The sequence below is a fragment of the Arvicanthis niloticus genome, chromosome 5 (genome assembly GCF_011762505.2).
Source record: "Arvicanthis niloticus isolate mArvNil1 chromosome 5, mArvNil1.pat.X, whole genome shotgun sequence".
Classification (NCBI taxonomy): Eukaryota; Metazoa; Chordata; class Mammalia; order Rodentia; family Muridae; genus Arvicanthis; species Arvicanthis niloticus.
In genome coordinates, this window is record NC_047662.1 from 13,804,703 (window position 1) to 13,825,174 (window position 20,472).

The 20,472-nt window shown below is 56.0% G+C and overlaps 1 protein-coding gene across 4 annotated transcripts in view; it reads left to right on the forward strand.

Moving 5' to 3' along the window:
- The window catches only part of Crocc (ciliary rootlet coiled-coil, rootletin), a 39,736-nt gene that overhangs the window by 13,640 nt on the left and 5,624 nt on the right, over window positions 1–20,472 (forward strand). For all 4 annotated transcript variants that reach the window (XM_034501559.2, XM_034501558.2, XM_034501557.2 and 1 more), the window contains 20 exons: window positions 1,417–1,653; window positions 2,007–2,103; window positions 2,571–2,654; window positions 2,947–3,180; window positions 3,623–3,822; window positions 4,701–4,883; window positions 6,106–6,250; window positions 7,075–7,221; window positions 7,532–7,762; window positions 8,391–8,584; window positions 8,822–8,949; window positions 9,889–10,058; window positions 11,783–11,962; window positions 12,557–12,691; window positions 12,990–13,133; window positions 13,553–13,791; window positions 14,396–14,555; window positions 16,599–16,766; window positions 17,563–17,911; window positions 20,218–20,387. In XM_034501559.2, the coding sequence (XP_034357450.1) occupies window positions 1,417–1,653; window positions 2,007–2,103; window positions 2,571–2,654; window positions 2,947–3,180; window positions 3,623–3,822; window positions 4,701–4,883; window positions 6,106–6,250; window positions 7,075–7,221; window positions 7,532–7,762; window positions 8,391–8,584; window positions 8,822–8,949; window positions 9,889–10,058; window positions 11,783–11,962; window positions 12,557–12,691; window positions 12,990–13,133; window positions 13,553–13,791; window positions 14,396–14,555; window positions 16,599–16,766; window positions 17,563–17,911; window positions 20,218–20,387 (3,595 nt within the window). The remainder of the gene's footprint in view (window positions 1–1,416; window positions 1,654–2,006; window positions 2,104–2,570; window positions 2,655–2,946; window positions 3,181–3,622; window positions 3,823–4,700; window positions 4,884–6,105; window positions 6,251–7,074; window positions 7,222–7,531; window positions 7,763–8,390; window positions 8,585–8,821; window positions 8,950–9,888; window positions 10,059–11,782; window positions 11,963–12,556; window positions 12,692–12,989; window positions 13,134–13,552; window positions 13,792–14,395; window positions 14,556–16,598; window positions 16,767–17,562; window positions 17,912–20,217; window positions 20,388–20,472) is intronic.

The following is a 20,472-nucleotide window of genomic DNA, read 5'->3' on the forward strand; positions in this document are numbered from 1 at the left end:
GTCTGTGTCACCCACCATACCTGGCTAAAGTTCTTTTCTTAAGTCTCTTTATGTGTTCAGCAAGCGGCCGGCTGTCCTCAGGGATTCCCGGAGTCTAGCTTTTGCTGTCCTGTGTTTATGTGAGCCTGCCACAGATCTGTGGCTACATTACAGACTGCTGTCTTCTTGGCAAGACTCAAACCCCCAGCAGTACAGTGTCCCCCCCCACAGGAGGCCTCTGTCATGGGGCTCATGGGGGTTATGTGCCTGACCAACTGTGTGTTAGCTAGAATTCTGTGCGGCACTCCCGCCCCCTGCTGGTGGATGCTCAGCAGTGCAGTTCCTGCAGAGAGTGAGCCCACAGTGGGCCCACAGTTAAAGTGGGCCTTGGCTTTTATTAGCATGGAAACGAGATCTCAGTATGTAGCTTTGGCTGGCCTGGAGCTTGGCATGTAGTTCAGGCTGGTTTCAAACTCACAGAGAACCCCTCCTGTCTTGGCCTCCCTATTTAACTCTTGACGGTGCTGGTGAAAAGTCTGCCCTCCCTCTAATGTGACCCCTTCCCTTCTCAGGGCAAGTGAGGACCCCCAGTTTCTTATGTGGCCTTCCTGAGTTAGTTCGTAAAGCAAATAAGGCAGCTTTCTCCCACTCCACTTCTGTCTGTCTGTCTGTCTGTCACACACCCCTTTTGTCTTTTGGTGTATATACTCTGTATAATTTTATCATTGCTTCTCCGGTTTGTTTTTATCGTATGTGTGTACGTGCATGATGGCCGAGAATGACTTCTGTGAGTTAGCTCTTCCCTTCCACCATGTAGGTCTCCAAGCCCACCCAGGTCATGTGGCGTGGCAGCAGGTACCTTTACACATAGGGCATCTCACTGTCCCCACCCCCTTTTTATGGAAGGGGTGTTCTTACTCTGTAGTCCAGGCTAGCCTGTACTGCTACCGTCCTGTTCTGCCTCCTGAGAATGTTCATGGCGAGCTTGTGTCTCCACCTGGCTCGGCTTTGCTGTTCTTGAAGTAGCCTTCCTCATCTGCTCGCTTTCCTGGGAGGCGTACCCGTCAGGAGCAGCGTCCCTGCTGACTGGATCTCCCATCACTTGTTAGATAGTGATATCTCTTTTTTGATGGATGTTTCGGTATCGTCAGGATTGCCACTTCTTCTGTGTCACGTGAACCACCTGCCTTTGCCTCGTTCTGGGCCTATGGAAGAAGTGTCATAGATGCCGAGGGCTTTCCTACTTGCCTTCCACTGGGCCTACCCTCGTACCCTCCCATCAGCTGTGTGGGGCAGGCCGACTTCACCACTGCCTCGCTCACACTGGACACAATGTGACTTTGTTTCCTTACTCTGATAGTGACTGATAGCGTCACAGGGCAGTTTTGATTTGTACATGGGGCCACCCCCACACCCCCTTATTTTGCTCTTCCTCAGGGACCTGCTGCAGCTCGGAGGGGAGCTAGTCCGGACATCCCGGGCTGTCCAGGAGGTGGGCCTGGGACTGAGCGCCAGCCTGCAGCGCGCTGAGAGCAGGGCTGAGGCGGCTCTGGAGAAGCAAAAGCTGCTGCAGGCCCAGCTGGAGGAGCAGCTACAGGCTAAGCTCCTCCGGGAGAAGGACCTGGCCCAGCTGCAGGTGCAGAGTGACCTGGACAAGGCCGATCTCAGTGCCAGGTGGGTGGTAGCAGGCCCGTCCACAGCTGACTCCTGCAGAGGGTTCACCTGGAGCCCTCTGGAAAGGCTGAGCCTTTCCCTGGGGAGGCTCCGTGTTTGACCTCTGATGACATGTGTGACCCTAACTCCTGCCTCCTGGGTGAGCCCCACTGCTTTCATGAGAGACAGCCGCAACTGCTTTCCCATGTTTCAGCTAAGAGCCAGAGGTCCCCAGGCGAGCAGCAACTCACTCCAGGTCCCAGACGCGGGGAGGGAGATCCTAGGGTCCCTGTTGAGTTTCAGGAAACACAGACAGGCTGGTGAGCTGGAGAAGCAGACAGATCCCCCGTCATCTCTTTTGCTCTTTCCTCCAGAGTGACAGAGCTGGCCCTGGCCGTGGAGCACCTTCAGAACCAGAACACAGAGAAGGACCAGGTCAACAGGACCCTCTCTGATAAGTTGGAGGCCCTGGTGAGTTGGACGCCAGCCAAATCCATGGCCAGGCTGCTTGGGCCATGTTGACTGTCCCATCCAGACCAGGTGCTGTCCTCACAGTGCATGCCAGGCTTGGCACAGTGACATTCCCCTCCTCTGTGCCCTTCTGCCCTCCCTGCCGCAAGCCGTTACACAGTTGAGCAAACCAAAGCCTCCCGTTCAGTATGTAGGGAGGCAGGACTTAGATTCCTTCTTGGGCTCCCAGGGGAAGGCCACTGCGTCCCCAGCAAACACATACCCCCAGGGCACTGCCTGGTAGGGCAGTTTGGGCTCTTCCTCACTAGGCCAGATGACTGGGACCGGGTGCTGTGTGTCTCTGGGCCTCATCTGTTCAGTGAGGACAGCAGGCCTGTGGGGGTATGTCCATAACTGCCACCTGTGGGGACCAGGAAGGAGCGACTTCATACTTTGGCATACGTGTGACCAGTCTGTCTTGTCATTAGGAGTCTCTGCGGCACCAGGAGCAGACAGCCCTGGACACTGAGGATGGAGAGGGGCTGCAGCAGACCCTGAGGGACCTGGCACAGGTATGCTTACAGCCCACACAGGGCTGGCCAGACATCGCCTTGGAGCCTTGGGATGAATGGGAAGGGGGTGGGGCCTGTTCACCTCTGCTGGCTCACCAGACCTTGCTGCAGTTAGTCCCTGTGAGAACCGGGAGGGTTCTGAAGGGCAGTGAGCAGGAGGGTCTGGCTTGGCAGGCTGCACACTGGTGGGTATGGACTCAGTAAGGGGAAAGGGGCTTGTGGGAAGTGTCCCGTTGCCTCGCCCATGCCTGTGACCAGCTAACCCCTACTCCTCTTTCCTCCTCCCCCCAAGGCTGCCCTCTCTGATACTGAGAGTGGTGTCCAGCTCAGCAGCTCAGAGCGCACTGCGGACACCTCAGACGGCAGCCTGCGTGGACTCTGTGGCCAGCGGACCCCAACTCCACCACGGCATTCCTCCCCGGGTCGGGGTCGTTCTCCGCGGCGAGGCCTGTCCCCAGCCTTCTCTGACTCCCCCACACTCACACTGATCCAGTCTGCCCTGCACAAGCGCCAGCTACAGGTCCAGGTAGCCAGAGACCCAGGGGCGGGGCCAGGGCCTGGGCCGGGGACCCTGAGAAATAGCTGCTGATAGAGAGTTCTAGAAAGAACCAGAGTCTGGAACGCCTGGATGGCTGGGAATGCCTCGGAAAGGGGGCTAGAATCCAAGAAAAGGGGATAAAACTTGGGGCTAGGACCTTCAGACAAGTCTGGAAGGAGGAATCTGAGCCTAGGATAAAGAAAGCTTAGGAACCAGGGGATGGGGGGGCCTCCGGAAGGACACAAGGGGGCGGGGCCTGAGGTTTTGTGGGTGGAGTCAATGTCGGTTGCCAGACCCCGGGATGTAGGGAGGTGGGGGCACAGGAGTGTGTGTGGGCGTGATGTCTGCTGCCACGGGCTCGCCCAGTGCTATGGAGCTGTTAGGAGAGAGTGAGTGGGCTTCTCCAGACCCCACAACCCCCATACCCCAGGACATGCGTGGGCGCTATGAAGCCAGTCAAGACCTGCTGGGTTCCGTGCGCAAGCAGCTCAGTGACAGTGAGGGCGAGCGGCGTGGTCTGGAGGAGCAGCTACAGCGCCTGCGGGACCAGACCGCAGCCACAACCCAGGCCCAAGAGGATGCGCAGCGTGAGGCCCAGCGCCTACGCAGTGCCAACGAGCTCCTGAGCAGGTGCGGGGGACCTAGGGGCCAGCAGAAGGCGCTAGGCCTAGGCAGCCAGGCCTTTCAGCCTGAGGGGTCTCACCAGCAGAGGGCGCTAGGCCTAGCCAGCCAGGCCTTTCAGCCTGAGGGGTCCCACCAGCTAGGTGGGAAAATATAGTTGTCAAGGAAGTAAAAAATCATTTGTTACCCTAGCCACATTTCAAGGGCCCTGATTGCCACATGTGGCTATAGACCATTCTAGAATTCTGCTCTTAGTGCTGTTCTGAACTGTTTCTTGTAGGTTGGTTAGTTGCCTCTTGCTGGGAATAAACGCTGGTGCATGCCAGGGAAGACCACCACCACTCAGCTACAATCCAGACATCCTAGAGACAATTTTTAAAAAATTTATCTATTTATTTATCAGTACAGGGTTTCTCTGGGTAGCCCTGAGTGTCTTGGAACTCACTATGTAAACCAGGCTGGCCTCAAACTGAGAGATCTGCCTGACCCTACCTCATAAATTCTGGGATTAAAGTCATACACCACTATGCCCAGCCCTGGTAGAGACTTCTTAAAAGGTTTTGTGTGTGTGTGTGTGTGTGTGTGCGCGTGCGTGCGTGCGTGCGTGCATGCATGCCTCTTCTACCTACTGAGGTGCTTACAGGTGACACCAGCATCTCCGTCCATTCCTCTGGGCCTATAGCTATGCAGGCTGGGGAGAAGGAGACCCAGGCTCTCAGTGCTGGGTCGTGTAAATGAGGTGAATTAGGTTTGAAGTCATCAGGGAAGGCTTCCTGGAGGCAGTGCCCTGGAGGACAGAGGATGTGGTCGGAGCAGTCAGTCCAGCCACCACCCCTGGGGGAGAGGAGCCTCAGAAACTCCCTCTCCTCTGCCTGCTTGTCCTATAGGGAGAAGGGCAACCTGACCCATAGCCTGCAAGTGACCCAGCAGCAAGCTGAGGAGCTGCGCCAGGAGCTGGAGAAGCTGCAGGCTGCCCAGGAGGAGCTGAGGCGTCAGCATACCCAGCTGGAGGACGAGCAGGAGGACACGGTGCAGGAGGGCGCCCGGGCGCGCCGAGAGCTGGAGCGCAGGTGGGCCGCTCACCTTCCTCTCTGGGTCCCGGGTCTAGCAGCTCCACTCCAGAAAACTGAGACTTAGGAAGTGCAGGTCCTGTGGGTCCAGGAGGGAAGCGCTCGGGGATCAGAACAATCAAGATTAATAATTCTCATTTAAGAAACTTAAAGCACAGGCCATGGCTGTGCATACCAGGTAGAGGCAGGAGGATCTCTGTGAGTTCCAGGGCATACAGGGATAGGTAGAGAGACCCTGTCTCAACAAGAACAAAACCATACAGTAGCAGTAACAATAGAGTGCCAGAGACCATCTAAGCATGTGGGCTTCTTTGTTGAGTCCCCACCCCCCCACCTCCACCCTCCCTACCCTACCCCCGGAAAACTCCATGATTTAGAGACAGTTATCTCCATTTTGTGGATAGCTGGTTTTTTTTGTTGTTGTTGTTGGTGGTGGTTTTTTGTTTTTTGGTTTTTTTTTTTTTTTGGTTTTTTAAGACAGGGTTTCTCTGTGTAGTCCTGGCTGTCCTGGAACTCACTCTGTAGACCAGGCTGGCCTTGAACTCAGAAATCCACCTGCCTCTGCCTCCCAAGTGCTGGGATTAAAGGTGTGTGCCACCACCGCCCGGCTGGATAGCTGTTTTTTTATGTTACTTTTTTTTTGTTCGTGTATGAGTGTTTTGCCTGCATATCTGTCTGTACACCACTCGCATGCCTAATGCCCATGGAGGCCAGAGAGAGTGTCGAATCCTCTGGAACTGGAGATAGAGATGGTTGTGAGCCACCATGTAGGTATTAGGAATCCAAGCGGGGTCCTCTGGAAGAATCCCCAGTGCTCTTAATGCTGCAGCCCCATTTTATAATAGTAAAACTGAGGCACTGGGGGTGGGGTCATGAAACTTGCCCCAGGGTACATAGATGACAGAAGAGCTAGGATTTCACTCTGCTTCACTGTTTGCATCTCTGAGGCACAGGCAGTGAGAATGCTTAGAGCATTGTTTAGTGGGTGTGCATTTGCTCTTGAAGCCTTGGAGGCAGCAGGCGCCATCTGGATTACCTCCTGCATGGCACCGTACAGATGTGACAGTTGGCTCCCAGAGTCACAGCTGAGGCTGTGGGCTAGGTTGTCCTTGCGGGAGAGGCTCTTGCGCTCTGGATCCTACCAGTGCCCCGCTCGCCCGGGTCCAGTGTCCTGAGTCCTGTGGGGTACAGAGCAGCGGAGTGACAGGAGTCCGTCCCACAGCCAGAGGCAGCTAGAGCAGCTGGAAGGGAAGCGCTCAGGGCTGAGGAAGGAGCTGGTGGAGGTGCGGGAGGCACTGAGCTGCGCCCTCCTGCAGAGGGACGTCCTGCAGACGGAGAAGGCAGAGGTGGCCGAGGCGCTAACCAAGGTGAGTCCTGTCAGCTGTCAGCCACATGACTCACGGTTCTTCCCACAGGCCAGACCAGTCTACGCCAGGCTGTGAGCATGCTGTTGACCTTTCCTCTGGATGGACACTGACTTTTTATTCTTATCTATTTCTTACTGTGTTTTAAGTCTCCCCCTCTCCCTGCTTGTGAGCATGTGTGCACTGGCGTTTTTATAGAAGTCAGGACAGCCTCAGTGTCCATCCATGTTTTCTACCTTATTTAAGTCCCTTCACTGTCCCCTGCTGTGTGTCCTACCCTAGCTGGAGCTTCCTGTTGGGGATCCTCCTGCCTCCACTGTTCTGGGATTAAACTTGCTAACTTCTGCATATAACCGGTACATGAACTCGTGTCCTTCTGCTTGAGTGGCAAGAGGTTTAGCCACTGAGCCAGCTCCCTAGCCCCACGGGCTGACTTCTGACCTAGGCCACAGATCTTTGTTTCTTTAGGGGCTCCAGAGACCAGAGCCTGAAGCGCAGGGTCATCTGATCCTTTCTGTGAAAATGTGCCCTGGGACTGAGGAAGTTGGGGGTCATGGTCCTGAGAGTCCTTGGAAGGTGTTTGCCCCACTTCTGGCGGCCTAGGCTCTGCATGATGGTGCCGTAGGCCCAACTGGAGTCTCTTCTGACCCCAGCTCTGCCTTTCAGTCCTGTCTTGGGCAGCTCTTCCAGACAGCCCTCCAAACTGCAGCCTTCTTTTATGGGGATTGCCTGACTAATGTCAGCCCTTTCTCCTTGGCCCCAACCCAGTCTGCCAAGGTCTGCTTCTCTGGATCTCTTCCCTCTCTGTTGCTTCCCTGTCCCTGCAGGCTGAGGCTGGCCGTGTGCAGCTGGAACTCTCCATGACCAAGCTGAGGGCAGAGGAGGCCTCTCTGCGAGACTCCTTGTCCAAGATGAGCGCCCTCAATGAGAGTCTCGCCCAGGACAAGCTGGAATTAAACCGTCTCATCGCCCAGGTATGCTGTGCACCGGCCCCATGTCCCTTCCACAAGGAAGACACTGCAGAGGCATGCCAAGGCTCCACCCCCTACCCTGTCTGTCCTGCTGTCCATCTTTCATCCTGTCTGCCTTTCTGTGTCTCTGTCCTGCACACCATAGAAGGATGCTGGGGGGGGCTGCTCTATTCCGGTGCTTGGTTCTCAACCCCATGGACACCCTTCCTTCACCCTAGAGCGCCACCCCTGACGGGCTGTGATCGTTGGTGGGATGGAGGGGCATCCTGGTCCTGGGAGAGCCCTTTGCTCCTCCAGATCTCTGTCCATACAGCTAGAGGAAGAAAAGGCGGCGCTCCTGGGCCGCCAGCAGCAGGCAGAACATGCCACTACGCTGGCTGTGGAGAAGCAGGAACGGTTGGAGCAGCTGAGGCTGGAGCAGGAGGTGGAGAGGCAGGGCCTGGAGGGCTCCCTGTGTGTGGCTGAGCAGGCCCGGGAGGCGCTGGAGCAGCAGCTCCTTGTACTGCGCACCGACCGCAGCCATCTGCAGGAGCAGTTGGCCCAGGTGAGCTGAGCCCCCCGTGCAGATGTGTGGCCAGGGGCTCCCGGCCACTCACGTGCTGTTCTGGGACAAGCCACAGGCTCTGGCCTTTGCCTCGGTTCATATATATCTCACCTCTACTAGCTAAGGCCTGTGAGCAAGCTATTGAACCCCACCTGCCGGGGTCACCTGTCTATCTCTGAGACTGAGATTCTGTCACTTAGAGGACGAGCTGGTTCATCCAGCCTTGGTGAAGATCCATCTTATGAAGAAGGTAGGGACTTGGGAAACTGGAACCACACAGCCAGAAGGCAGCTTAGGGTCCCAGGCTTCAGGGCTCCAGGCCCTGTAGTGGAGCCAGTGTCCTGCAGTCCAGGGCTCCTGGGAGGAAGGTGCAGCTCCAGCTCCTTCCTTCAGAGTGGACAGCTGCCTTCCTTACCGTTTGCTGTGGTCAGCTTCTCAGGAGGTTTGGGCCCAGGGCAGAGTGATGACTGGGGCCCTTGTTTCTACACGTGTGCATTTGTAGGCATAGGCAAGACTAGGGTTTGCCTAGGCACCCCAGTGCAGAGCCTGTGCTCAACCTGACCCTCATGTTAGAGTGCTGCATGGTAAACTAGCCATGGCTTCTGCTCATACTCCCTGGGTCGGCCAGCTCTCCCGGCAGCTGAATGGACGGGACCAGGAGCTGGAGCAGGCCCTGCGGGAGTCGCAGCGGCAGGTGGAGGCGCTGGAGCGGGCTGCCCGGGAGAAGGAGGCCATGGCCAAGGAGCGGGCCGGCCTGGCCGTGCAGCTGGCAGCAGCAGAGCGTGAGGGCCGGACCCTGTCGGAGGAGGCCATTCGCCTGCGGTAAGTAAGGTGTGGGCTCCCTGCTGGGTCCACGCCCTGGGGTTAACCCAGAGGAGCAGTTACTTAGGAGCCAGGCTTACCAGTGCAGCCTCACTCAGGTGTGGCCTTCCCTAGGGAGCCCGGGTGTAGCTGGGCAGGTAGGCTGGCATTTGGCCCTTACTGGCTGCACCCTAAGACTCACAGTTTCCTGGGGCTGGGGAGGCCAAGTCCCAAGGCCTCAGGGACTATGTGCTACAGCTTGGAGAAGGAGGCCCTGGAGAACAGCCTGTTTGACGTGCAGAGGCAGCTGGCTCAGCTGGAGGCCCGCCGGGAGCAGCTAGAAGCTGACAGTCAAGCCCTGCTGCTGGCCAAGGAAGCCCTGACTGGTACGAGGGTCTGGGTCCGGGGGCTTTGTGCTGTACTTGAGCAGTGGACACTGGAGTCGAGCAGACCTTAGGAGCCCTAGGTGAGGTGCATGGCTATGGCTGGCCTGGGGTCCAGTCCAAAGCTGTCACACGGCTCCCTGAACAGGCCCCTCCCTCTCTGAGTTTAGGTTCCTTTGGCACCAGAGGTAGGGGAATGGCCGCCTGCCTAGCCTGTTGTCAGGATGAGGAGAAGGAGCTTGTGAAGGCCTCGGCACAGTGCCAGCTGTGGCTGCTGTGTCTTCGTCATCAGGGAGGCTGGAGGGTTCTGAGGTCCCTAGAGAACTCTCAGAACTATCAGCTGCTGCCGTGAATCTCAGACCCACGGTCCCAGTGCAAGGTTCCACACACTCCCCACGCTCCATATTCAGTCCTTCCAGCTCAGCAAAGAATCTCAGCACCTACTGGGGTCGTGGAGATCAGCTCTCCTGTCAGACAGACCCAGAGAGGGCCGTGCACCTGCTGGGGTCGTGGAGACCAGCGCTCCTGTCAGCTGGCGTGGTTGCTGGTCTTGGAGCATCATCTTTGGCGAGGATGAAGTTAAAGCAGCGCGTCCTTCAAGTGCTGTGACGTGCTCGCTCAGGCGTATAGGCTGTGTTGGCCCAGCAAGCGTGTCAGTAACAGGGTCACTGTGTTTTTGATATCCTTCCCCTCTATGACGCCCTTCTCATCAGCCATTCTGTCTCTTGTGCCTGAGGAGAGCAGAGCCAGTGAACCCATGAGGCAGGTGGGAAACTGCTATGCAGAGGGAGTGAGCCACTTCCTCAAGGAACTCAGGATAGGCGCCACGAACACTCTCTGACCTCTGACTTTGCCCATGCGGCTCATACAGCCCACGTCTGCTGGCCCAGAGGGACGTTGTGACTCAGCCCTGCCTTCCTGCCATCCTTCCCTCTTGTGCAGGGGAGCTGGCAGGCCTGCGGCAGCAGGTGACAGCCACTGAAGAGAAAGCGGCCTTGGACAAGGAGCTGATGACCCAGAAGTTAGTGCAAGCGGAGCGGGAGGCACAGGCCTCTCTGCGGGAGCAGCGGGCAGCCCATGAGGAGGATCTTCAGAGACTCCAGCGTGAGAAGGTTTGGTCAGCTCGGGAGGAGTAGGCAGGGCTCTGAGCCTCCCTGTCTGTGCTCAGCTCTGTCTTGCCCTGCCTCAGTGAAACAGATGCCTGCCGTAGAGGCTCTGTAGATAGCTGAGAAGGTGTGTGGGGTAGTTATCCTTACCAGAGTTCCAGGCCCCAAACCAGGTCCAAACCTGATGGAGACCCACAGTCATCGGAGCAAGGACAATGTAGTGTATAGCAGAAAGCAGGGCATGGTGGCGCACACCTTTAATCCCAGCACTCAGAAAGCAGAGGCAGGCAGGTTTCAGAGTTCGAGTCCAGCCTGGTCTACATAGTTCCAGATTAGCCAGGGCTCAAAACAAACAAGTGTATAGTGGAAAGCTTCATGTTTCTATTTCATCCGCTAAGGTTCAGGACTGACAGGGCGGGTGTGCCAGGGAAGTCCCTTGCACACTGAGTCTGCTTGCATTTCCTGAGTTTGTATCTGATCTTGGTCTCACTCCACTGATGCTATATAAGGTTTTTGTGCCTTCATTTTCCCTTCCATAGAAACAGGGATGGATTACTATGGGGTCTTGAGAAGGGGTTAGTATAGCCACCTGTGCTTAGTAAATTTCCTGTCAGTTCCTGTTCCTTGAGGATTTCCTACATAGTGTGATCCCTAGAACAGGGGCCTCTAGAAACAGCCTGGACAGGGCAGCTCCACCAGTTTCATGTTCCCCTGCAGGATTCATAAAGTGGTGAGAGATCTGCCCCCACCTCCGTGGATTTGGGTGGAAATTACCACATGTGGCCAGCAGGTGGCAGGGCAGCACCTGAAGAAGGGCCTCACCCACCACCCTTCAGGAAGTTCTAGGGGACAGGCAATACTCTCACCCTGAGAAAGCTGTCCTTGCCGTGGGTGTGCCATGTTCCCAGTGAGCCATACACTATGGCCCCTGGGCCTACCTTTCCTGGTCTTGTCAGTGCCCACAAGCCTGTATTCTCTTCAGCTTCTCTGCCAGTCTGGGTCCCAGAGTTCTTTGCAACCAGCCCTGTTTCCTTCTACACAACCCTCTAGCTGCCTGAACAGAGCTGGAGAGATGGCCCAGCAGTTAAGAGCACTTGCTGCTCTTCTAGAGGACTGGGTTCGGTTTCCAGCACCCACGTGATGGCTCATAGCCATCCGTAACTTCAATTCCAGGGAATCCAGTACCATCTTGTAACCTCTAGAGGCACCAGGCATGTGCATGGTGCATAGACATACATGCAGACAAATTCTCACACATAAATAAATCTAAAATTTAGAAAGTAAAATTCAGGTTGTCTTATCACCTGGGCTTGGGGGTCCTCATTGTCCCCTTAGCTCTCGGTGCCATAGCTCACCTGGTCAGGCCCAGTGACCTTGCCTGTGGTTTTGACCCACTGTCACCATGTCCCACCCCACCATGAGGTTTCAGCCTGCTCTTCCCTCAGAGCCTCCAGGCTACACTGCTGGCCTAGTTCTCTTCCTTCTCCATGGATGGCTGCTGCCCATCCTCCCCAGGGGCATTCCTGTTCCCAGCCCAGGCTGGGCTTCCCTGTGGCCTTCACAGACCTGAGGTGACCTCAGCACGGCTTCCACTGCCCTGCCCTGCAGTGACCTGGTCACCCTCCGTCTCTCTTAGCTCTGGGGTATTTGGGCCTTTTTCTGACCTAACATCTGCAAGGAACTTTTTGGGCCCCTCCTAGTGTGTCACGCAGCCCTGCTCTGGCCCTCAGGAGGCTGCATGGCGGGAGCTTCAGGCAGAGCGGGCCCAGCTGCAGGGCCAGCTGCAGCAGGAGAGAGAGGAGCTGCTGGCGCGCATGGAGGCTGAGAAGGAGGAGCTGAGCGAGGAGATTGCCGCGCTGCAGCAGGAGCGGGATGAGGGCCTGCTCCTGGCCGAGAGTGAGAAGCAACAGGTCTGTGAGCCTGGGGGCTCTGGGGCTCTCCAACCTCTGCCCAGCACACCCCACCCAGCAGCTAGGAGTGCAGGAAGCAGCCAGTTTCTTCCTGGGCCTCAGCTCTCACCTTCAGGACAGGAGATTTGAACCTAGCACAGTGCAGTGACAGCAGTGACACAAGGCAAGCTGTCTCTTGTTCTCCGGTCTCTTTGCTTGCCTCAGGCTGAATGCCTCTGGGCTGTGCCTACAGGCACTTGCTGATCCTTCCTAATGGTTAATTCTTGATTTTCTGGGAGGTAATGGAGCAGGACAGACTGTAATCATCTCCTGCTTTGCCACCCTGGGCAAATCACATTCTCCCTGAGCTGCGGCCTTCTCATCTGTGACTGAGACTCATGGAAGTCCTCGCCCTGAGGAAGTTACCATTAGTTAGATCTATAGCTCATGCCCATATCAGGCCCTGCTGCTGCTGCTGCTAGCCAGGGTCTGCAGTGCACAGGCACCCTGTCCTTGGTCCTCCCAGGGACGGCCAGCGTTGCCAGTGAGCACCAGTGAAGGCTAGGAGAAGGGACCAGCCACACACCTAGTCCTGTTGTCCTTGCCTCTGCCTAGGCCTTGTCCCTGAAGGAGTCTGAGAAGACGGCGCTGTCAGAGAAGTTGATGGGAACCAGGCACAGTCTGGCTGCCATCTCTCTGGAGATGGAACGGCAGAAGCGAGATGCCCAGAGCCGGCAGGAACAGGACCGGGTAAGTAGGCAGCCCAGGTGGGCCTGTGTCCAAGGGGAAGCCAACATGGTTTGAAGGGGCTTGTTAGAGTGGAAGCCCTGGAGATGCTTGTGTGGAAGGGGGAGTCCTTCCTTCAGGACTCCCAACTGAAGGAGGTGGCCGCCGGCTCCACGCTGGTGAGACCGCTAGAATAGAGGTCAGTGTCAAGTCACGGAGGTGTGGTAGGCCCCTGGGAGGGGTAGTCCCAGGGTAGGGCAGTGCAGCTGGGCGGGTGTTGGGGCCACGTCAGGACTAAGTGTGAGGATCCTGGACACTTCAGAACACAGTGAACGCCCTGACATCTGAACTTCGAGACCTCCGGGCCCAGCTGGAGGAAGCCACTGCAGTTCATGCCCAGAAGGTGAAAGAACTCCAGGAGCAGACGGGCAGCCTGGGCCGGCAGCGGGAGGCCAGCATGCGGGAGGTGAGCTACGCCGCTGTCCTGGCTGCGACAGAGTGCTGCTGTGTGTGCCGGGCGTCGGCGCTGTGTGTGCCGGGTGTCGTGCCGGGCGTCGGTGCTGTGTGTGCCGGGCGTCGGTGCTGTGTGTGCTGGGCAGACTCTGGGGGTCCAGCTGCATGAGGACAGACGGTGGCCGCCTCACACAGAGCAGAGAACAGTCATTAAGTGCTGATGTTTGCAAGGGCGGTTTGGGAACTCATCGAGTGTCTCAGGTTCATGCACTGCTGAGTCCAGCATCCCTCTCCTATACCATCACCGAGGTCAGCCGCTCACCATAGATCGATGGGCCACTGTATCCCCTAGCCAGGGTGGGAGGTGGCTTGCAAGCCCATCTCTGCCATGGCCCTCACCTGAGGGACCCTGACCCCACTCTGGACTCACAGGCAGAAGAGCTGAGGACTCAGCTGCGCTTGTTGGAGGATACCCGAGATGGGCTGCGGCGGGAGCTGCTGGAGGCTCAGCGCAAGGTTCGGGACAGTCAGGACAGCTCCGAGGCCCATCGCCAGGAGGCGAGTGAGCTGCGGCGCAGTCTGAGTGAAGGCAGCAAGGAGCGTGAGGCCCTGCGGCGCTCCAACGAGGAGCTGAGGTCTGCAGTGAAGAAGGCTGAGAGCGAGCGCATCAGGTGAGCACTGTAGGGGACCGCCCAGCTGCTGCCCCTCAATGGCTGTGACCTTTTAATACATGTCCTCATGGTGTGGTGCTCTAATCATAAAATTATTTTCATTGCTACTTTTTAACTGTAATTTTGCTACTGTTACGAATTGTAATGTAGATAGCTGATAGGCAGATGGTATCTGATATGCGACTTCTGGGAAAGGGTCCTTCATCCCCTGCAGGGTTGCGACCCCCAGGAAGAGAGCTACAGCTCTAACTGAACCCTGGCCCAGACCTCACTCCGCCCCATAGTTAGGGAACCATGGAGATGGCACAGCCTAGCACAGGGTCAGTTTGGTGGCTCACCTAACACAGAGAATGGACAGCAGAGAGGTTGGGTCACACTCGGGCCTCCCTGTGTCAGTCACCCTGGAAACTGAGCCCCTCCTTAAGCCACTGGTGTGCCTCTCTCTCCCTCCCAAGACCATTGTCCCCAGCAGTACTGTGTCAGTGCAGGGACAGCCATGTGGGCAGGCACTTACGCTATGGGGCAGGATGGGGCCAAACCAATTTAGACCGAGGGCAAGCCTTGAGCACAGAACTACTGTCTGAGGACAGTCTCTGCCTTGCAGCTTGAAGCTTGCTAATGAGGACAAGGAGCAGAAGCTGGCCCTCCTGGAAGAGGCTCGTGTGTCTGTAGCCAAGGAGGCTGGAGAGCTTCGGGCCTCGCTGCAGGAGGTGGAGCGATCCCGGCTGGATGCTCGACGGGAGCTGCAGGAGCTTAGGCGGCAGGTGGGTCCCTGGCTTCTGCCCTTCCACAGGCTCTGGCAGCAGCACCCCTCACAGGAGGCCAGTTCTGCTATGTGTAAAAGCAGGGCCTTTCGTCTGACCTTGGTCTTCATGCATGGGCTCATGTGATTGACTTTTTCTGGGGAGACTCGATACCATCCCCCCACATACACCAGCTCATCCCAGAAAGGAACCCACAGCAGACCAAAGTAATGGGTGCACCAAAAGTCCAACTTGATAAACCAGTAAGCTTTTCCTGGGGTTACTGCAGGCTTTGAGGGCTCCTCCACCTGTGAACCTCTGTAGAACATCTGTGCCCTGAGTCATAGACTTAAGTGTTCCTAGAGGAAGGCCCAGCATCTTGTCCAGTTTAAAGGAACCTGACCAGTAAAGGAGCAGCTCCTGGAGCAGGGCCAGGCAGCCGACGGAACCCAGAGCTCAGTGCTTCCGCCCTTACATGGCGTCACTGTCTCCATCTACTACCTTAGTGCAGTAAGACAGTAACCCGGGCATGGTGGGGCATGCAATCACAGCTACTATGGAGACTGACATCAGAGGGTCATAGGTTCAAGGCCTGCCTGGGTCGTAAGACTGGTCCAAGAGCAGTCTCAACTTACGGAAACCCTGTTCAAAATAAAAACTAAAAACTAACTCACTCAGCGAGAACACATGCCTACAGCATGAAGCCCTGCATCTGCTGCCCAGAACTGCCAAGAAATGAAAGTAGGGGCTGGAGAGATGGCTCAGTGGGTAAGATAGCTTGCTGTTCTTTCAGGAGACCTGAGTTCAATTCCCAGCACCTACATGGCAGTTACATGTCTGTAATTGCAGTCCCAGGGCATCCAGTGTTCTCTTCTGGCCTCCACGGGCACACGTGGTACACAAATGGACATGAAGGCAAAGCGCTCATATACATAAAAATAACAAAGTCAACTTTTTAGAAAGGGAAATAACCGTAAGAGGCTGGTGGTGCAGCTCTGTGGCAGGGCCCTGCTCAGCGCGCACAGAGCTTGTGTTTGCTTCCCAGCACGAGATGGGTGGGAGACACACATGCACACATGGAATATAAACACATGGGGGTGTGCTCCAGTCAAACTGCAAACACAGGTTTGAACTTCATGTATTATTGTGTGTCAGGAAATACTGTTTTTCTCTCTGGTTTTGTTTCCTTTTGTTTTATCTGTGCCCTTTTCTGCCGTTTGAAAATGGAGAGCCATCTTTGCCTTAGCAGAGACAGAAGATGGCTGAACTTGTCTGTAGGCTGTGCGGAGCTGACCTCTGACTTGACCTCCACCCCTGTCACCAGGAAGGTCCAATCAAGTGCTTGCTGTGTGCTGGGCGCTGCCCCACACTGGAAGTTTAGGCTCCCCACTCCAGAAGGCCTAAGGAACAGTCTCCTTGGCCTCAGTGGAGGCAGCATGTGATAGCCAGAGACTGATGCACTGAGATGGATGGTACTCCTGGAAATGACGCCTTCCACCTAGGCCGCTCACACAGGGCCCTCAGGTGGACTTCCGTTCTAGGCTCTCACTGGGGTGGTGTGAAGGCCTGGTCAGTCCCACCCGGCTATAGTTGTCTGGATGGGTGGAGCCTGCCCCACCACTCCTAGGAGGAAACAGACTTAGAATAGACCTCATGTTCCCCTTGGCTGGGATCAGACCTGGTCTGCTGCTTGTGGGCTGTGTCGTAGGCAAGTTGTTCCAACACTATGACCTGTTTTCTCTTCCATTATATCAGGTTTAGACACACAGGGACAAATGAAGGTTAGTTCAGTTGGTGTGCCTGTGTGGACAGTAGGCACAGAGCACTCTGTAGCTCCTCTGTGCCAGTGAACAGACCCTGGGAGCTGTGGTTCCCAGCTGTACTTGCTAGATCAGTTGGATGTCAACTCAACCTCTTTACTGCTGCTGCCCCTCCTCCCCCCACCCCCCAGGGAAGTAAGGTGATGCCTGTGTCCTAGGTCAGTCCATCCCGAGAGCCTCCTGCGCCGGGACTGAGCAGAACTTTAAGTGTCCAGCTGGCCTCCCTGTCTGCTCTGGTTCACAGATGAAGACGCTGGACAGTGACAATGGCAGGCTCTGCCGGGAGCTGGCAGACCTGCAGGGCCGCTTGGCCCTGGGTGATCGGACAGAGAAGGAGAGCCGGCGAGAGGTCCTGGGCCTGCGGCAGAAGTTGCTAAAAGGAGAGAGCAGCTTGGAGGCCTTGAAGCAGGAGGTAACTGGGCAGGTGGGTGGGCCGGCCAGAGGAGGGCGGGCTGCTGCATGCCTGCCCTCCCTCCAGAGGAGCGCGATGAGCCCACTGTCCGACACCCCCTCAGTCATACTAGTACTAACAGGCGAAAGAACTGTAGACCTAATGTGTGCCGATCCCGAAAGGTGGTGGCGAGGCTCTGAAGACAGCCTTGCTTGATTCTCCCACAGCCTGCCCACAAGTAGGTAATGTTAGCCTCATTTTACCAGGACAACCAGACAGGCTCAGAAAAGTCAAGGCATCTGCCCAGTGTAACACAGCCACCAGGTCTCCTGGTCACTCAGTCTCCCTGCGCCTCTGAATACTTACCTAGCAGTCTGAGGAGTTGGTGAGAGGACAGGGCTGGTACTCACTAGAGGGGCTTTCCTGTGGAACCGATGGCTGATAGGTGGCTCCTCACCAGAGGACAGCTTTCTGTGTGTCACAAGTCTGTTACGGATGCCTTTACCTGTGTGGCCTTGGACACATCACTTAACCTCTCTGTGCCTGTCTCCTCAGTAGTGAAAGGACCATGAGTCCTAGGCCGCCTTCTTTCATCATTAGTGAAAGGATCATGGGTTCTTTCGTAAAGTCTTTACTGCCTGCCACTATGTGGATGTTACTGTCATTATTAACTGCACGTCACATGTAAACATCAGGGACAGATGAGTAAATTCAAAAATGGATGGTCTCTCCCCTCCTCCCAGGGTGGAGAGCACTAAGACACTGGTGGTTGGAACAGGGGACGGTCTTGTGACTTCCCGCTTTACCCCCACCCCAGCTCCAAGGTTCCCAGAGGAAGCTGCAGGAGCAAGAGGCCGAGTTCCGGGCCCGTGAGCGAGGCCTGTTGGGCTCCCTGGAGGAGGCGCGTGGTGCTGAGAAGAAGCTTCTGGACGCTGCTCGCAGCCTGGAGCTGAGGCTGGAGGCGGTGCGGGCTGAGACCTCAGAGCTGGGGCTGCGGCTGAGTGCGGCCGAGGGCCGGGCACACGGCCTGGAGGTCGAGCTTGCCCGTGTGGAGGCGCAGCGACGGGTGGCCGAGGCCCAGCTGGGCGGCCTGCGCTCCGCCCTGCGCAGGGGCCTGGGCCTGGGCCGAGTGTCCAGCTCCCCAGCACGGGAGGCGCCTGCTGGAGGTGAGTCCACCCAGGGCACAGTGGACAGCCCCCAGAGGGCCATGCCCCCTCACTGTTGGGACCCTTAGGTAGCCTTGTTAGGGAAGGATTCTTACTGTTGCTTTGCCTTTTCTGAATCTTTGAGCGTCATCTTTATGTGTTTGTGTGAGCGCCTGCATATATGTATGTACACGTGTGCACACCTGGTGCTGAAGAGCCCAGAAGCGGGCCTTAGATCCCCTGAAATTGGCGTTACCAAAGATAGTTGTTAGCTGTCATGTGGGTGCTAGGAATCAAACCTAGGTATTCAGTTGGAGTAGCTGGTGTGGTGGGTCAGTGGTGGCCCATGCCAGATCTGTAAGTTCGAGGATAGCCTGGGCTCCAGAGGGTTCCAGGACAGCCAGGGTTATAGAGAAACCCTGCCTTGAAAAACAGCAACAACAACGGCAGCCAGTGTTCTTCACTTCTCTCCCCAGACTGGAGCCCCATCTTAATGGATCTCCAGCCTGGCATTTCAGCTCTGCACCTCCACACCAGGCCTGGGGTCCCCAAATTGCACTCTTTCGAGGCACAGCCGGGTCTGACCTTCTAGAGTAGCATAGAAGTGTTCACACATTCAGACCTCACCGCACACCTAGTGTGCACACAGCACACCTAGTGTGCACACAGCACACCTAGTGTGCACACAGCACACTGGCATAGCGCACGAAACAGGAAGCTTAGAGTCTAGATGCAGGAAGAGCATAAGAAGGAACTAGAGAAACTGCTGGCCTGTGCTCCGGCGACAGCAGGCAAGCGAAGGTGACAGGGAAGGAGAGACTGCTGGTCACTGCCGCCACTGTGGGGAAGAGCTCAATGTTCCTCAAAATGCTGAAATAGAGTCGCTAATGACAGGAAACCTGACACTCCCACTGCTCAACAAAGACCCAAAAAGAGCTGCAAACGGGAGTGTGGTGGACACGCCCACAGCAGAGTCCAGTGCAGATTGTTCCCAGTGGCCAAATGGCAGCAGCGTCCCAAATACCCATAGCATGAACACAGAGGCAAGGGTCCATCCTGACGAGGATAGTCAGCCGCTGAAAGGACTCTCCTTACAAATGCTCCAGTGCAGACCAGCCCTGAAACATGCACTCAGTGAGCGAGGCAGTCTGCGCAGGACAGACAGAGTCCCCTCAGTGAGCGAGGCAGTCTGCGGAGGACAGACAGAGTCCCCTCAGTGAGCGAGGCAGTCTGCGGAGGACAGACATGAGTCCCAGCACAGACGAGTCCATAGAAAGAGTAAGTGGGCTCACATTACTGAGATCAGGAAGGAGCCAGTGAGAGCTGCTGCTTCCAACACTGGTTTCTATCTGCTTCTCTTGGTTGGCCAGGACTGCTCTGTCAAGGCACTGTGAGCCACAGTACCATGAGAATACAGACTCCCCAAATCCAGGGATGCTCAGGGTCTTGTGAGGTTATATGGGTTCAGTGTTCACATCGTTTTGTCTCTGTTTTTGAAGCAGGGTCTCATTCTAGGCTATCCTGGAACTTACTATAGCCCAAGCTGGCCTTGTAATCAGGAAGTCTTCCTGTCTCAGCTTCCCAAATGCTAAGAATACAGGTGTGTACACCACGCCTGGCTGTCTTGAAGTATTGTTGTATGTACTTGATGCATCAGGTCTGGTGGAGCAGGGGAAAGGCATGCAGAGGACCTGGATTCGTTTCCAGCACTTTCTTGGCTGCTCATAGCTGTCCTTATGTTCAGTTCCAGGGGTCTGATGCCTTCTTGTGGTTCCACAGGCAAGGCACACATGTGGCACACACACATACATGTAGGCAAAACACCTGTATACGTACAATAAAAATAAGCAGGGTTTGATGGTAGTGTCTTTAATTGCAGTGATGGGAAGACAAAGATAAGCAGCTTTCTGTGAGTTTGAAGCCAGTGAGTTCTGGGACAACCAGGGCTTCGTAACAGAGAGATCCTGTCTTTAAAAAAGTAAATAAAATAAAAATAACTACTTTATTTTAAAAAAATAAAGAAGATGGGCTTGAGTTGAGTGGTGGTGGTGTACACGTTTAATCCCAGCACTAAGGGGCAAAGGCAGGTCGATCTCCTAAGTTCGAGGCCAGCCTGGTCTACAGAGCAAGTTCCAGGATAGCCAGGGCTACACAGAGAAACCCTGTTTTGAAAAAAAAAAGGACAGGGGAACTAGACAGGAAGAGAACCCAGCTCACTTTGTGCTGGGGAAGGTCTATGCTAATGGGTACCGTAATATAGGAGGTATCTTGAGAGCCTATATCCACCACCCAGTGCCTGCTTTGTTTCTATATATATTCCCTTCCAGGAAGTGGGGATGGTTTCAGCAGCCCGAGTCCTTTGGAATATAGCCCTCGGTCCCAGCCCCCATCTCCAGGGCCCGTTGCCTCCCCAACACCTCCAGACTTGGACCCAGAAGCTGTGCGTGATGCCCTCCGAGACTTTCTGCAAGAGCTGCGGAGTGCCCAGCGGGAGCGGGTGAGGCTGGTGAAGATGGCCGGGTGGGGAGACCGGGGCCTAGGAGAAAGGAGCTGTGTTGGTCTGAGCAGAGGTCCTCCCCTGG